The sequence below is a fragment of the Sorex fumeus genome, unplaced genomic scaffold (assembly GCF_029834395.1).
Source record: "Sorex fumeus unplaced genomic scaffold, SorFum_2.1 ptg000036l, whole genome shotgun sequence".
Taxonomy (NCBI): Eukaryota; Metazoa; Chordata; class Mammalia; order Eulipotyphla; family Soricidae; genus Sorex; species Sorex fumeus.
Genome location: NW_026606093.1, coordinates 14,866,455 through 14,884,628, shown reverse-complemented (window position 1 = coordinate 14,884,628; position 18,174 = coordinate 14,866,455). Strand labels below are relative to the sequence as shown.

General features: G+C 44.3%; 1 protein-coding gene across 2 annotated transcripts in view; it reads left to right on the top strand.

Annotated features, from left to right (window-relative positions):
- Positions 1-894: 894 nt before the first annotated feature.
- GAS7 (growth arrest specific 7) overlaps positions 895-18,174 on the top strand; it is a 287,236-nt gene continuing 269,956 nt past the window's right edge. Inside the window, exon 1 of one of the 2 annotated variants that reach the window (XM_056117931.1) lies at positions 895-1,139. In XM_056117931.1, coding sequence (XP_055973906.1) covers positions 957-1,139 — 183 coding nt within the window. In that variant the 5' untranslated portion in view covers positions 895-956. The remainder of the gene's footprint in view (positions 1,140-18,174) is intronic. The other variant, XM_056117932.1, reaches the window with a different exon arrangement.

Below are 18,174 nucleotides of genomic sequence, written 5' to 3'. Positions count from 1 at the left end.
TTCTTCCATTTTATCCACATTGGTCGGCTTCCAATTCTCTCAACTCCGACTCCACCGCTTCTTTGCTTGGTCTTTCTGGGCGAACACACTGCCTGATGCCAGACTCCACAGCTGAGACATAAGCCTCCAAACCTGTCTTTCACCCACTGTTTAGCTTCTGCTGAGGCAAGCTCATCCCCAGGTCCTACCTCGATAGTGAGGGCCACAAACGCATTCCCTCACAGACCACTTAGCGAGGCCAACAGAGGTTTCTACTCAGGGGTTTCTGTGGTGCGGCTGTGAGCGGGGAGTTCCCATCCAGGCCACCGCCTCCTCAGCCGTACCGCGCCAGGCCACCCACCAGCGGAGAAACCTGGTCGCGGGGGCGCGGCGCCGGACGCCCTGGGCAGCGGCGCTCGCACGTGGCCAGCCCCCGGCTCGCCTGGCGCTCTCGGTGCTCCCGGGAAGTTGCCTTGGAGCCCGCGGCGCCTCGGTCTCCTCCCCCCCGGGCCCCGCCCCCAGGCGAGCCGCGGCCGCCGGTCTCCTCAGCCCGAACCCGGGCCGCCGATCTCCTCAGCCCGCGCCGGGGCCGCGGGTTTCCTCAGCCCCGAGCCGGGGTCGCCGGTCTCCTCAGCCCGAACCGGGGCCGCTGATCGCCTCAGCCCGCACCGGGGCCGCGGGTCTCTTCAGCCCCGAGCCGGGGTGGCCGGTCTCTTCAGCCCGAACCCCGGCCGCGGATCTCCTCAGCCCGGAGCCGGTCCGCCGGTCTCTTCAGCCCGCTCCGGGGCCGCCCGTCTCCTCAGCCCGCGCCGGGGTCGCCGGTCTCCTCAGCCCGAACCGGGGCAGCCGATCTCCTCAGCCCGCGCCGCGGCCGCCCGTCTCCTCAGCCCGCGCCGGCCCCGCGCCCCGCGCGCGTCTCCCGTGGCGGGAGGGGGGCGCGGCGGGGATGCCGGCCGTGTGGTGAGCGGCGCGGAGCCATGTCCGGCGCGCGCTGCCGGACCCTGTACCCCTTCTCCGGGGAGCGGCACGGCCAGGGGCTGCGTTTCGCCGAGGGCGAGCTGCTCACGCTGCTGCAGGTCCCGGACGGCGGCTGGTGGGAGGGCGAGAAGGACGACGGCGGCCGCGGCTGGTTTCCCGCGAGCTACGTGCAGCTGCTGGAGGTGAGCGGGCGGGCGCGGGGCGCGGCGCGCCGACCTGTTGCGGGCAGCGCGGGGGGCGGCGCGGGGGCAGCGCGGGTCCGGGGTGCGAGTGCCAGCAGCGCCTCGGCCCCGGCTCCCAGGCGTGGGCAGCGCGAGGCGGGCGCCCCGGGCCGGGCTGTCAGGGCAGGCGGGAGGGCCTGGGGGAGCGGCGACTTGTTGCGTGTGTGGATTCGGGGACTGGCCGCGGGGCCTGCGAAGGGCTCCTGGGTGGACGCTGCAGGAGAGATGCTCGGAGGTGGCCCCGGGTCAGCGGCACGGCCTGCCCACCCAGGGACCACGGGCTGCTGCCGGCGCTGCTCACTGTGCAGCCCAGCCTGCCCGGACATGTGGTGGTGCTGAGGCCCAAGTGAGTGCCCTCTCTGCTGGCCCAAATCTCAGTTCCGAACTTGGGTGTGACTGTGTTCTGGGCTTCTTCTGGCCGGGTCCCAGGGCTGAGCCAAGTCGGCTGGCTGTTTTTTGTCCGAGTGACAGTTGGGAGGCCTTGTGCTAATCGCTGAGCTCATGGTCATATGCTGAGTGGAATCGAAGTTTCTAAAGTCCTTTGGGCGGGGTGAGAGGGGAGGAATGCCCTTTAGGACACTGCCTTTAGTAAAAGCTTTCATGGCCTGGTATTGTTATAAAGACCAAATGAGTGGTTACCTGTGAGCGTGTAAGTCTGCAGAAATGCTCTGGTAAAACACAGCCCAGGTCGTGGAGATGGACTTCATTTAGAATTGAACACTGCACCTACTTCGCAAACAACAAAGTAGCAGATTCTACCGAGAATGGTCTGTGCAGTACAAAAAAAGATAGGGGTGAAATGATTTGAGAGTAAGTTTGCTGGAGAAGTATCCTTTGGAAATAGACTCTATTATTAAAAATAGAGCCTGACCTCAGTGAGGTACATTATGTTTCTTTCAGAATCAGAGAGCAACAAAATTCTTTCTTTAAATTAGTCGCATTTAACCCAAGGTTATGCTCCATGGACCTTTCACTAAAAGGTTTCAAAGTCCATGTTCTGAAACGCTCTCCTTCAGTATTTTGAGAACCTGTACATATAGCAGAGACACAGGTATGTTCCTCAGCATTCCTAGCTCCATTTGGGAATTCAGATGTGAGAGAAAGCAAGTCAATCCTTTTTATAAAGCTCTGAGTCGTTGATAAGTCAAGCCCCACAGAAATACACTTCAGTTATAGGATTCTTTTGGTATCCATTCATTTCCAAGAAATACTTGTGTGGAAAATTCAGCTGTTGAATGTCTGACCTGTGGGGTGTATATCCTAGGTAGTCTCAGCCTGGATACACTCAGATTCAGGGTGATGGTAATGCTAGTGATCCTTTTGACAGTGTAATGGCTCTTCTTTTTTCTTCCTTGAGGAAAGGGAGGATGGAATTGATCCAGGGAACAAGTTGAATGATGAACCCAGGCAGTCTTGAGTGGGTCAGCTGTTTCTCATGCCATAAACATACTTAGAAAATCTCTGGTTCCTAAGGACTTTTTAGATTTCTTCCTTATGGTAAGATGGGGCTGAAGTGTCCATCAGTGAATGGTATCCATGAGAGGGAGTTCCATTTGTTCTATTCTGCTGTAGTATAACAAATACTACTATTCTGCATTGTTACCAGTTCTCTTGGAAACTCTGCGAAGAGGGAGGAACAATCTTTATTTTATAGACACAAAAAATGCATATGAGAAAGGTAAAGGAAATTGCCCAGAGGATAATGCTTGTATATTTGGTTAACAGGTCAGATGACTGAGTAAGGGTAGTCTGCTTTTCAGAGCTAAAAGACTATGAGGGGAAGCCTAGATTCTTTTGAAAAGGGTCAGTATGACCCCTGAGGTCAACTGGTGATGACATCCCATAATTACAGACTAAACTGCTGGTGCTGCTCCTTACTTGGAGCATGTCTACTGGTAACCAGGCAATTTCATTGCATTTGGTGACTGCTGGCTTTTCCACTGGTGAATGACAGTGGTAAACCTGAGCCCTGAGGCCTGGGATGCTTCTGGGCCAGGTAATACAGTTCCAGTAGAGCAGTTGATAGGAAGCTAATAGGTCTTTCCATCTTGAAACTTTGTGCTTAAGCAGATTTGATCTGAAGGGCTGGAGGATAAGCAGCCAGAGTTCTTAGGAATGGTATGTGATCAAAGACAGGCATACAGAGTTCTTATGTTGTTTTTGGTGGCTGCTGATGGTTGACTGGCCAGCGATTGAAATTAGAGAGTGGAGAAATACCTACTAGGTATTTATCAAGCCTAGGTATTAATGTAGAAGCCAGAGGCCAGGAAAAGGGTCCACAGATGTTGACTGAAGGTGGAAAGTTTCACAGAATATCCAGGGTTCCTGAACACTGATCTTGCTTGGGACATGGAGTTCAGAGGTTCAAGGGAGTAGTTGGGGAGGCAAATATAGAGAAAATAGTCTCCACTGAACTTCTGTGGGAGGGTTGGGAAGAGACTGCATAGCTGAAGAGACAAAAATGACATTCGCGGACTTCTTAACTCATATGAAGAAAGAGTAGGGAGAAACTAATAGGTTTGGGCTTTTGCAGGAAATACACCACATAGGGGGTAGTTAGAAACTAGTTCTAAGAAGCTGAAAGATCTGCTCTTGTGGCCAGCAACCCAGGAGAGAAATAGCATTTTTGGATTCTTATCCCAGTTACTGGAGAAATTTCTTTGATCAAGACTCCAAGGAAATGTGGTGGCCTTTAGGGAATCCTTGGCTCACATGGAGGCATATGGTGGCTCTGGTGGTCAAGGACTAGTCACAAGCATTCTGGTAATCAAGTATCTGGCAACATGTTCCTTCTAGAAAAGGGAGGAGACCTGATAGGTAAGATCCACAGCTGCCATGAGATGGACTCTAACATATAAACAGTGAAAATTTTTTTCTTAAGAGTTAGTTTAACAATGAACAAGGAGAGAAGCTGAGAACGCTTCTATTATTTAAGAAATGTGGGATGGGCAATGAGTGGAGGTTTTAGAGACATATTTTGCCACTATCAAGTTATGCCTGAGTTTACCTCATAGATATGGAGGCCCTTTAGCGGAGTTCCCACCAGACTTTTGGGATATAGGAAGACTGAGAAGCAGCTAGTGAGAAAAGTATTATAGCTGAAAGAAAAAGCCCTGATCTTCCTTCCCAGGGAAAAGCTGGAGTGTCAGACATCATTTTCAATACCTGGAAAGACCCAGTAGCTGAAGAGCTGACCCTGGCCATTGAATTTCTTATTAGCTACTCTTGCTTTGAGCTAAGAGCAGAAATTAGTTAATTGGAAGATAGTTCATTGGAAAATAAATTTCAGAGCATTTGGGAAATCTGGGAGGTGGAATGGGTGAATTAAGAAGGCTGGAATATAATTGCAGAACTTTTTTTTTTTTAAATTTTTATTTGTCAATTGCCTTGAGCAGGCCCCAGTAACGTCTCCTTCATCCTAGCCCTGAGATTATATTCAAGGCTCTTTAGGAGAATAATTTTTATTAGTGAAACGGGCTGAAGCGATACCATAGTGGGTAAGGCGTTTGCCCTGCAAGCAGCCAATATGGCCAACCTGAGTTCGATTCCTGTGCCCCTCTTGGAGAGCCCGGCAAGATACTGAGAGTATATCGCCCGCACGGCAAAGCCTGGCAAGCTACCCGTGTTGTATTCGATATGCCAAACACAGTAACAATTGTCACAATGGAGATGTTACTGGGCCTGCTCGAGCAAAACGATGAACAATGGGAGGACAAGTGACAGTGACAGTGATTAGTGAAACACCATGAGGTACAGTTGTAGACTTACAAATTTTTGTGCTTGGATTTCAATTATACAATAATCAAATACCCGTCCTTCCACAAGTGCCCACTTTCCACCACCATGGATCCCAGCATCCCTCCCAACCCCCCATCTCCCCCATCACACCCTGCGTCTATGGCAGGGCATTCCCTTTTGTTCTCTCTCTTCTTTTGGGTTTTGTGGTTTGCAAAAGAGGCACTGAGTGGCAGTCATGTTTGGTCTATAGTCTACTTTCAGCATACAGCAGAACTTTCTTGACCTCACTTGCTGTTCTTAGAATCCAAGCTCTGGCAGGATGATCCAGAGGTAAGAAGTACTAAAAGACAAGTACTAAGTACTAAGATAAGTCTAAAAGATAAGAAGTAGTAAGAGACATAGTATTTTCTGACTGCAATGTGTCTCCCTTGAACTGGGTCTTCTTTCCACCCTCTGATTTTCTGCTGGAGTACCTGTGATCATGTCATGCTAATAAAATTCTCAAGTATGCTTATAATAGGGAAAGAAGATTTTTTTATTGCAGTTCATCCCAAACCCTTTTATTATTATCTTACACATTTCTGTGGGCTGATGAAGCTCAGATAGATGATTTTTATGTCTGACGGCCTTGGTGTTTCTTATGCAGTTGCAATGAGATGATGTCTGGGGTTGGAGTACTAAAAACTCAGGTGGACTGGAACTTCCAAAATGGCATCTTCACTCATATATTTGTTGTTTTGGCATTCTGTGTTACCGTTTTCTCTGCTTGGTAGCTTGTCCTCCAGGGCATTTCCAAATGTTCTTTTTCTTCTGCAGGGTGGTTAGAATTTTTACATGTTGGCTAAATTCCAGTATCACCAAATACAAATTTCCATGTCTTCTTAAAAGCTTAGTTTCTTCTATCTTTTATTGGTGAAGTGATATGCAGGGCCATTATAGATTCATGGGGATGAAAGTGCGTAAAAGTTTGATTCAGGGAGGCAAAACTCACAAGGGCCTTTTTTGCAGAATGTACTTCAGATGGGTAGAGAAAGACACCCAGGAAAGAGGTGGGTGGGTATAATCTATTAGAGGGAAACAATACCTGACTAGACTGATGAAAGCCACAGAGGAAATAAAAGTGCAGGGGACTTGGCATTTCTCCATATTTTTTAAAGGTGCCAGAGATATTTTTATACAGGCTATATGATAAATGATATGATGCTACTGGATTTAAAACCAGTTTTTCCTGTTCCTGTTCCTCTGGGACACTGACATACCAGTATAGCCATTTCAGGTCAGTGCTATTTGGTGCTGATATTAATAGGAATGGCTCATCTGAACTGCCTGACATCTTCTAGATGCTTGATACAATATATTGATTTTATATAAGGCCTTTTCTCTGCAATGTGAAAATTACCTAAAATGGTGTGACTTTTTCCCTCTTGCCCTTTTTTTAAGGTAACCATCAACTCTATTCACTCAAGATATAATTACGAATGGTGTTATTGTGACCAAAAAGACAAAGGTGTTTTCTGATATCTTCACTAAGTTGTCTTTCCCTTTCATGTAGGGGCTGTATTTGTATTTCCTGCTGCTTGCAAACCTATTATCTTTAGTCCATCATCTAGACCACTTCCCCTCACACCCCTCCTCTTTAGTAAGGTTGTGTGCTAGTCTGGTCAAGTGGCCAACCCACAGGATCTTCAAAGCAAGCAATTTTTTTTTTTAGATTCAGGGCATCTTCACACATGTTCCCTTAGCAACAATTTGGCAGAAATCCCCAACATCTGTTAACTGCTTCGTGAATCCATGCTGCCTGCTACCTACTTAGACTCATGAATGAGATGCTTGACCTGCTTGAACTCAGCATATATGGGCCCAGATTTTTTCTGATGGCCTCATATGTGAGCATAGTCCATTATTTGCTGGTATGTGTGTGTGTGTGTGTGTGTGTGTGTGTGTGTGTAAACCAAAAAGTCTTATATACATATTAGGATGTTATGTATTAGGGTTTTTATCAAACTTCTGGGGTCATTGTTCTTTCTTATTTTACTCTTATTTTTCACAGTAGCTTGGCTATAAATGATAAGTTGGGTTTTCTTTTTTAAAGACTGTGAAGACTGATCCCTTGGACTTAATTGCAAAATTAGTATATTCTTCTCTTCCTGCAACAGTAATGCCTGTGGGATTGTGTTTATGCCTGTGGAGAGTAGTAGAAAGGTCAGTCACTTTACCCTTTAGTAAGCAGAGCATGGGAGATATTCTACAGGTTTGGGGTTTGGTTGAGTAGTTGAATGAATTGTCAGCTTTTTATAGAATCTTAAGAGAGTTCACCCACTTCCTCCTTCACATTTCACTTCTTTCCTATCATTGGATAATGATTTTTTTAATTAGTTTAACTTCCTGGATCACTGTATAGGTATTCCTCACTATCTAAAAGCAGAGCATTCCTGTAATGTCAAGTAAAGAAACAATTCTCATCATCCATTTCTTGGAATTTTTAAAATATTCCTAGATCCTCAAAATAATCTACCAAATTATGGAAAGCAACACTTAAAATCAACATTAACAGTTATACTACTAAAAGAAGAAATAATTTGGTAAAAACACAACCTGTGTAAAGTAATTACCTTGAAGAGGCATGGTAGGGCAAACCATTCTTCTCATAATACCACTGCCTCCAGAGGGGTTGTTGGAAAATACATGCTAGGCACTATTTGGTTTTTGTCTTTTATCATAAAAGTCGGCCATGTTGGCTGGAGTGATAGCACAGTGAGTAGGGCGTTTGCCTTGCACGCAGCCAACATGGCCAACCCGAGTTCGATTTCTCCGCCCCTCTCAGAGAGCCCGGCAAGCTACTGAGAGTATCTCGTCCATACGGCAAAGCCTGGCAAGCTACCTGTGATGTATTCGATATGCCAAACACAGTAACAACAAAGTCTCAAAATGGAGACATTACTGGGCCCGCTCAAGAAAATTGATGAACAACGGGAGGACAGTGACATCATAAAAGTAGAAATCCTCTGTGCATTTCTTTCTGATTACCAAAAATTTGTACAAATGTAGATCTTTAATAAAAGCAAAGTGACATAACTCGAGTTTTGAAGAAAGTGAGGTAGAAATAGGGACCTGAGTGATATTACAGCACTTACCTTACAATCAGTTGACCCAGTTTTAGTCTCTGGTATCTCATACGGTTCTAAGAGCACCATCAAAAGTGATCCCTAAGTGTAGAGCCAGGAGTAAGCCTGTGCACAGCTGGCTGTTGCCCACTATTTGTACTGTGTTTTGTTTCCCATCTGTTAATTCTTAATTCTGCCACTAGAAACCTCTCTTCTTTAAAAATGGGGTAGAAGAAAATGGAAATTATGAAAAGGTTAATGTACTTAATGTAGAAAGTGCTTTTTGTTATTGTTTTTTTTGGGGGGGAGGGTAGTTGATTGATTTTTTTTTTTGGCAAGACCACACAGCCTCAGATGTTAATCCTGACTATGTGCTCAGGGGACACTATATAGTGCCAGAGACTGAACTCAGGTAAGCAATATGCAAAGCGAGCACCTTACCTATTGTAAGACCCTCTTTCCCACAGAAAGTGCTTATAAAATATTTTAAAAGGATCACAGTCATATAAGAATAGGAAAATACCTTGGATAGAGACCATATACAAAATCATAAACATCTTCAGTTTCATCAGTAATCAAAAATTGCAACACTTTTGGTTTGTTTTGCTGCAAATACCCATTATGATCAGGTGCTATTCTGGATGTATTGACTTGGGCTCATTCCTAGAGATGTTTTGGGGATGATGGAATACTGGGCACTAAACCGGAGCCTCTGTCATGTGAAACATGTACAGTATCCTTTGAACTATATTCCTACCCCAGAAAAGCAAGTTACCCTCTGGACCAGGGGAATAGCTCAGCAGTAAGGAAATAGCTTTGCTTGTGTGAGACTGGTGAGGTCTTGTGTTCAGTTTCTTGCACTAACCTATAAGTCTGCGCCCTATTGGTTTTGACCCCAAAGCCCCTAAAACAATCAAAACAAAACATTTGACCCATTGTACTAAATTTTGTTTGTTTTGTTTTGTTTTGTTTTCTGGGGGCCACACCTAATGGTACTCAGGGCTTACTTCTGGCTCTGTGCCTAGGGATCACTCTTGGTTATGCTCTGGGATATGCAATACTGGGATTCAAAATAGGTTCAGCCACATGTAAAGAATGCATCTTAAACACTGCACTGCCTCTCCAGCTCATGATTCTAAATCTTTTCATGGACTTTACATAATTTATATTTTCCCTGTGCAAAGTGAAAAGAGATGTTGTTTTCAGGAATAAGTTTCTTTTATAAAAGTAAAGATTGAATGCATTATGCAAGTATTCTACGGAAAGAATTGGCTGAAGGAATTGGTGGTCCAGAGCCACATTTAAAATATATATATATGTATATATGTGTATATGTATGTATGTCTATCCTCAGTGAGAGCAAATCTTTCTTTTAAGAGGTAGATTTGGAAACAGCCAAAATTCGTGTGCAGCCAAGTCTAGTGTGACACTCAGTCTATCACCTTGCTGGAAAAAAATTTTTTTAAAGCATTTTACTAAAAAGCATATGTTAGAATAAAAGTATAAATGCTTGAGGAAATCTGGGGAAAGGAGATGATAAGCTGAATTTTGTACTAAAGTGTTATTATTGAAGAGGATAATTGAGTTAAATAATGCTATTTACTATTTTTAGAAAGGGATTTTTAGGGCCAAAGGCTAGTATAGGGGTTAAGACATTTAACACTACTTTGCATGCAGTCAGCTCCTGTTTTATCCCTCGCAACAATAGGAGTGACTCTTGAACACATCCAAAAGTAGCCATGTGAGGTCCAACAACCTTCTCCAAAAAATATTTTATCCTTGGGTAATAATACTTGGGCTGGAGCAATAGCACAGCAGGTAGGGCATTTGCCTTGCACGAGGCTGACCAGGCTGACCTGAGTTCGATTCCTCTGCCCACCAGAGAGTCCAGCAAGCTACTGAGAGTATCTTGCCTGTACGGCAATGCCTGGCAAATTACCCGTGACATATTGAATATGCCAAACACAGTAATAACAAGTCTCACAATGGAAATGTTACTGGGCCCGCTCGAGCAAAACGATGAACAAGAGGAGGACAGTGGTACAATAATACTTGAATAATCTCAATGCAGAGAAACAGAAATGTTATAAAAATAGTGACAATCTGGGCATACATGTTAATTTAGTTAGGATGGGTAAGGACATGCTGCCATCAAAGGTAAGGTAAAGGTAAAGGTAAAGGTAAAGGCCCTCCCGTTGATCGTCGATTTGCTTGAGCGGGCCCAGTAACGTCTCCATTGGAGACTTTGTTGTTACTGTGTTTGGCATATCTCCAAATTTTAGTTTCTAAAACAATGTCTGTTCACTTCTTCAGCTGAAAATCTTCAGTTGCAAATTGGATTGGGACTTCAAGACTCTCCTGGATGTAAGAGAAATAGAGCATTCACTTACCCAATATCTTGTTGATAACCATGTCAAATAGCATGTGGTCCTGAAAGCTTCTCTTGGAGGTGACTAGTGACAGTTACACTGATATTTTAGTGTTGAAAGCATAGCCACAACTCTCTTTAAGTGAATGGGAAAGTGAAAATCCTATCACGTGCCAAGAAGAGGAGGGAGCCACATAAATGGTTGGCTCTGTCAACCACTGCATGTGCAGTCTGTTGTGGGCATGTTCCATTTTTTAGTCACAATTTTTTCTATTTTGGACTTATGAACCAAACCCAGCAGTAGTCAGGGCTGCTACATGGTATGGTGTCTGGGTTGACTCTTGGTGGTGTTGGGGTTGAATCTGGAGGTTCCCACATGCTAAGCATGCATTTTGAGCACAGTTATTTTATGGCCAGCTTTGGAATAGTGCCTCTCAAACTGATTTGTTTAACACTTCACAACATGAATTCCCGAAACTGTTGACTAAAGATTCTGACTCAGTAGGTCTGAGAAGAAGTCTGAAATTGTGCATATATGACAGCTCCCTCAGCTGTAAGTATTTCAGACAAACTATAGCCCTCAGCAGTTGCCGTTAGCTCCTCAGAATCAGGTGCATCTCACATTGTCATTTCAGGTCTGTTTTCTCCTCTTCAAGTTATTTGATATCTAGGAAATGCTGGACACATTAGTTTATTTTTACTTACATTTTGAACAGATGTGGACGTTTCTCTCAGACTTCCTATGCTATTTGATTTGGAGCGATAACACAGCGGGTAGGGCATTTGCCTTGCATGCCAACACTGCTAACCCAGGTTTGATTCCTCCGCTCCTCTTGGAGAGCCTGGCAAGCTACTGAGAGTATCTCACCCACACAGCAAAGCCTGGCAAGCTACCTGTGATGTATTTGATATGCTGAACACAGTAACAAGTGTTACAATCTCCATTGTTACTGGGCCTGCTCAAGCAAATAGATGAACAACGGGAGGACAGTGACAGTGACTTTTGTCACAACTTTTAGTTCAACAAAAAGCAAATACTTTTGTTTGTACACCCTCTGTGTGCCAGGAACAGGGCAAAAGTTGTGGATATGGTAAAGACATGGAACTGAGGTTAACAGTAAATCCTCTGGTAGCTCTGAGGATATACCTACTATAAAGGATATACCTACTATAAAGTACTCTGAGGATATACCTACTTTAAAGGTGACCTCTCTAAATGATGCCTGTGTTACATACTTTTGTTCAAATAAAGGTATTTCCAGACATTAAGCATCCATTGTTGTTTCTCAGGTATTTTCTTACTTTTCTCATTCTCATTAATATTTTAAATTTACATAGAAATGAGTACTAATTTAATCACAGCACAGGATTCTTATTTTATTTTTTTATTTTTATTTTATATTATTTATTTATTTATCTGGGCTGGAGCAATAGCACAGTGGGTAAGGTGTTTGCCTTGCACGCAGCCAACATGGCTGACCCGAGTTCGATTCTTCCGCCCCTCTTGGAGAGCCCGGCAAGCTACCGAGAGTATCTCGCCCGCATGGCAAAGCCTGGCAAGCTACCCATGATGTATTCGATATGCCAAACACAGTAACAACAAGTCTCATGATAGAGATGTTACTGGGTCCGCTCGAGCAAATCGATGAATAACGGGAGGACCATGACCATGACCATGATTTATTTATTTTTTAATTTTTATTAGTGAGACACCATGAGGATTCTTATTTTAGCAGTGGCTTATGGAAGAATGTAACTGCTTTCTATTGGTCATATAATTTAGAAACAGAAATAAGAGGTTTGAGTCTACTGTTTTTACCTAGCAAGTGTTTCATTGATAAGCCTTGTCATTGAAATTAAAATATCAAGTGTTTCATTGATAGATAAGCCCTTGTCCTTGAAATTAAAAATAAAACTGTTGACTTTGAAATGATCAAGTATATATTTAAAATTAAACCTACTAGTTTAATATGTAGTCCATTATTTTCAAATCATGAAGATGTTTTCAAATAACTGGATTCTCACCTCTGTCTGGTCACACCAGAATTCACCAGAATTCACACAGCATAGACTGTGTTCAAGAGTAGTATCTCTTGAATAGTGTGCATGTGTATCATTTGCGATTGTATTAGGATTCAGGTTCATTAAGTCTAGGTTGCAGCCCAAGAACATGCATTTTTTAACAAATTCCTATGTACTTCAGCTGCTGCTGCTCTGTGAATTACAGTTTGAATAACAGAACATTTGAGTATCCTAAGGAAACAAGTTTGCAAACTATGATTAAATCTTATAATTAGATTATATTTATTTTACTTTTTTTAAATAGGCAGCTTATTTGAAGCTGTACAGGGTCACAGAAAGAACAAGTTTTGGAATTAGACCTCTCCTTGCATCTATTTTTTTTCTTTTGGGTTTTTGAGCCACACCCAACATTGCACAGGACTTACTCCTAGTTCTGAGCTCAGCGATCATTTCTGATTATGCTTAGAGGACTATTTGGGGTAATCCCTATATAATGTGGGGGGGGGGGCAGAGTAATGAGTGACAGTGTTAACCATGATGGCAGTGAGAGCTCATGTGGTCTTGCTAGATACCATCAATGTTAGGGAAACATGCAATGGTTAAATAGCTTTCATATTCTGAAGCAATTTGATCCACAGATAAAATCAGATCTGCCACATGAAAAGTCACATGCTGAGACCACTCTCCGCACACATGAAGGTACCGGCAGGGGAACAAAGGCACGCGGGTCCCGGGGCTGAGATCTCCAAGCCTACTCGGATAGGGGCTGAGCATCCTCCACCCAGATCCTCCAAATTCCAATAGGCAGGGGTCACACCCACCAACTGGCCCCCTGGCGCCGTGTAATCCCATCAACAGCCAAGACTCAGAGACTATAAAACCTAGCTCCTGGAAGAGAACAGCACAGAGTCTCCTGACCCCGTGCCTGGCTGTCCTCGCCGGGGCCCCTTGGAGGGGAGCGGGTTGAGTTTTCCTCCCCTCCCCAATCAGGGCTCCGGCAGCCGAACATCTCCAGAACCAGCCACCACCATGCTGAGACCACTCTCCACACACATGAAGGTACCCGCAGGGGAACAAAGCCACGCAGGTCCCGGGGCTGAGATCTCCAAGCCTACTCAGATTGGGGATGAGCATCCTCTACCCAGATCCTCCAAATTCCAGTAGGCGGGGGTCACACCTGCCAACTGCCCCCTGGCGCTGTGTAATCCCATCAATGGTCAAGAGTCAGAGACTATAAAACCCAGTCCCGGAAGACATCTTATTATCTCATTCTTACTTTGGACAACCTGGCAGGCTACCGAATGTAACCTGCCCACATGGCAGAGTCTGGCAAACTCCCTGTGGCGTACCCAATATGCCAAATACCAGTAACAATGAAGGGTCTCATTCTCCTAACTCTGAAAGAGCCTTGAATATGGCACTTTTTTAAAAATCTCAGGGCTGGGACGAAGGAGAGGTTACTGGGGCCTGCTCAAGGCACATGAAAGGTAAGCACCCTACATGCAGCACTACTTCATAGCTCCCCTTTGCATTCATTTAATCTGAGGACAGTGGAGATGGTAAAGAAGACAGGATGGAGAATGAATGGGGTGTCTGGTGTTACTCAGTCATGGGGTAAAAGCAAAAGCCAAGACCAGGAGTTAGCTATGGACGAAAAATATAGTGATGGATCAGAGTAATGAGTGAGAGTACAGTGCAGAAATGTGATGACTCTGTGTATAAATCCTGGCGCATGCCCTGCTGTCTTTGAGTCCCTTAAGCCAGCTATAGAATCTTCCTTTTGTCAGGATCTGTGGGGAAAAGAGAAAACTTAGTTACATTTTATACTCTCTTAAAGGTACTCTTATCATACCAAGTTGAATGCTAAGAGCTTCCAGTTAACCAGGAAACTTTTCTCCTTGAGTCCCTTGAGGTCATAGTGCAAGACTCTGGTTGCAGAAGCAGCCTTCTGTTGCTTGGGCGGGCACAAATCACTTGGGCTTTTTATTAAATACAGAGTTAGATTCAGAAGGTCTGGGGTGATATCTACATCTGCATTTTTTTTCTTTTTTGATCGTTTCCAGTGATGCTCAGGGGTTACTTCTGGCTCTATACTCAGGAATTACTCCTGATGGTGCTTGGGGGACCATATGGGATGCCAGGGATAGAACCAGGTCGGCTTCGTGCATGACAAACATCCTACCTGCTGTACTATGCTCCAACCCCTACATCTACAATTTTGTTGTTGTTTTTGTTTTGGGGTCACATCCAGAGATGCTCAAGAGTTCTGCACTCTGAAATGGCTCCTGGCAATGCTTGGGGTACCAGATGAGGAGTCTCCTCCCCCTGCGCCTGGCTGTCCTCACTGGGGCCCCTTGGAGGAGGGTGGGTTGAGTTTCCCTCCCCACCCAAGCAGAGCCCTGGCAGCTGAAGTCCTCTGGTTCCAGCCACAGCCATGCTTAAGACCACTTTCCACACGTTCGGATGAGCTTCATGCATGAAAGAACCAGCAGAGGAACCCAGGTGTGTGGGACCCAGTGAGTAGATCTCCAAGCCTGCTCGGATTGGGACTGGGGCCTCCTCCACCCAGATCCTCCACCTTCCAGTATGTAGGCATTATACCCACAAATTGCCCCTGGTGTCGTGTAATCCCATCAACGACCAAGACCCAGAGACTATAAAACCCTGCTCTAGGAAGCGACTTCTTATTATCTAGTTCTTACTCTGGAGAATGTGGCAGGCTACCAAAAGTATCCTGCTCACATGGCAGAGTCTGGCAAACTCCCCGTGGTGTGTTCAGTATGCCAAGAACCAGTAACAATGATGGGTCTCATTTTCTTGACCCTGAAAGAGCCTTGAATGAGGCACTTTTTAAAATCTCAGGGCTAGGATGAAGGAGACGTTACTGGGGCCTGTGCGAGGCAATCGACGAACAACAGGATGACAGTGATACAGTGATTAGATGAGGGTAATTTTCAGAACACAGGTCCTACCATGTAAAGCTAGGAAAACTGCTGCTGGACACTTTTATTTTATTTTTTTTTGAACTTATCTCTATTTCTCAGGTTGCTTAATAGCTTTTTACCTGAGTCTATTCATCTTCTGGCTATTCAGATGTACCCAAAAGAAGATCTTTATATAATGAAGAAAAGGCTTCTTGTCCAAGATTCAAAAGGCACGTGGCTTCTAAAGGAATTAAGAATTTTTTTTCAGGGCTAGAAATATAGAGAAAACATGGAAATGAATTAAACAGTCAATCCTCTAGAACTTTTAGGGGTATGTTAGCTCCTCTAACATGACTTGAAGTTGACCTCTCTTAAGAGATGCCATTTTTTTTGTTGGAATGAAAGCCTTTCCAGATATTTAACATCCTAGTTTTTTTCTACATAGTTTCTTTTGTTTTCTTTTTAATTTTTTTAATTTTATAAAATTATTTATTGAATCACCGTGAGAGCAGTTACAGAGCTTTTGGGTTTAAGTCTTGGTCGTACAATGATGAAACACCTGTCCCTTCACCAGTGGACAATTTCCATCACCAAAAACCCCAGTATACCCCCCATCCCACACCCTCCTCCTAGCTGTTGGGCAGATGATTTCCACATTACTGTCTCTCTACTTTGATTACATTCAATATTTTGACACCAGACCCGCCATTATTTTTTATAGTACTCAAATTTGTTTATTGCAAAATATAATGAACACACAAAAGTTCCAAAATATGTTTGCTTATAAATTCTACTAAAATGTATATTCTTTAAAAAACCACATTTTAAAAAAATAACTGTGAATTATTAAGTTACAAAGTTATTCATGATTGAGTTTCTGGCATCCAGTGTTCCAGCACCAGTTCCTTTAACAGTATCCATTTCCCTTCACCAATGTCTAGTTTCCCTCCTGTCCCACAGTCTACTTCTATGAGTGGCACCTTTGCCTTTTCCCTCCAACCTCCCTTTTGGGCACTATCATTTACAATACTGTTATGGGTAGGTTATTGTACATGTTGTTTTACTTCCTTTCAACACCTAGTCCTGGTCCAAAGTGACCACTTTCCTCTTTCATCAGACCCACCATTATTATTTGGGATTTTACCCCAACACTCAGATCTTCCAAAAAGGCAACATTAGACAATTTGTTTTCTATTGCTGATTATGAATAGTATATACTGTGCCTGCGCAGTTTTGAAATTCTGAAATTCTAATAATTAAATCTGGAGGAATTTCTGCCAAAAGCTGCTGGGTTCCAAATTTGTTTCTGAGACTTTGAGATCATGGTTTAAGCAGCTTGTTTAGTAGCCTGAGAGCCCGTTTGTGGGCCTCAACTTGGGGTCTTTGTTGGGACAGAGGAGGAAAGGGCCAGCTCCACGCCCATCCTGTGAGGCCCTGCATGTCTTGTCACTGCGGGGCCCCTACCTGGCTGTCCATTGGCCTCTGGAAGATGGCAGACCCTGAGCTGCCAGGGGGAACAGGCGGTGGGTTGGCACCTTTTCCCACCTGGGGAGGCCTGGGGCTGGTAACCTAATGCAGAGTCCATAGGTATTTCTGCCAAAAGCTGCTGGGTTCTGAGATTTGTTTCTGAGTCTCTGGGATCATGGCTTAAGCAGCTTGTTCAGTAGCCAGAGGGCTCCGCTAGATACTTTCTTACCTCTTTTATTCCCGTTTGCTTGTCATGTGTTTGAAGAACTCCAGCATAAGTTAGCAAAATCTAATTAGGCTGTTAAAATTTTTTAGGGATGACATTTAATAACTTATATATAAATGAGTACACAATTTGCAAAAATGGCATTATTATTATTATTATTGTTATTTTGGTTTGGGGGCCACACCCTGCATTGCTCAGGGCTTACTCCTTTTGTGTTCAGAAATCACTCTGAAACCATACGCGTACTCAGGAAACCATATCTGGTACGGAGAAACTGGGGTCAGTTGCTTGTGAAGCAAGCTCCTATGCACTGTGCAATCCCTCTATCCCTGCAAAGTGTTACCCATCCAGGCATCGTACTTACATGGACTGTAAGTAATAAGATACATTGGGAAAGAGAGTTTGCACTATCAGAACAGAACATTCTTAGAACATTATTGCTGTGGGAGCAAACTTTCTCTGATTGCAACCGTGTATACAGAGGAGAACAAATTATTGTTTTCTCTCCTCTGTTGATTAAAAATAAGCAAGCATTCTCTCTGCAGTAAATTGGTTAGAGGATCATCCCTGTATTCCTAGAATGGTAGTATTCTCACTTGGTGGCATTGTGGGAGGCCTTCTGATATAATAATATTAAGAACAGATCAGACCTGATTGTTCACTGTATGCAACTTTAGGTACATTGTCTATCTCACCTTGGAAATTAGTTTTCTTATCTTTAAAATGGGCATAGTGGACCCTGCTAGGGTTAGGAATGATTAATCTGGCCTGAGCGCTGTAGTTTGAGTCTGTGGCAAGATGTTCCCAGGAGAACTGCCCCACAAGCCTCAATGTTATCTCTTACTGTGTCCATACAAAAATAGCTAGTATTAAGAGGTTGATAGTTATTGGACTGAGGAAAGGAGAAAAACACCTTAAGAGGTATTTTGCCCTTGGGCAGTCAGAAAGGGTTTTGGAATACCTCTTGGGTGGTGTTTCCTTGGAGCCTGGTGGGCTCTCAGGAAGGGCTTTCTTATGTTGATTTTGCTACCTGACTGGGGGCAGTGTTGGCCCAGAGTGCTGGAGAGTTGGGGAGACTAGAGGGTTGGAGGGATGAGAGACCAGGGCAGCAAGATGGACCCATGGTTAGCAAGGGGCTAGCAAGGGG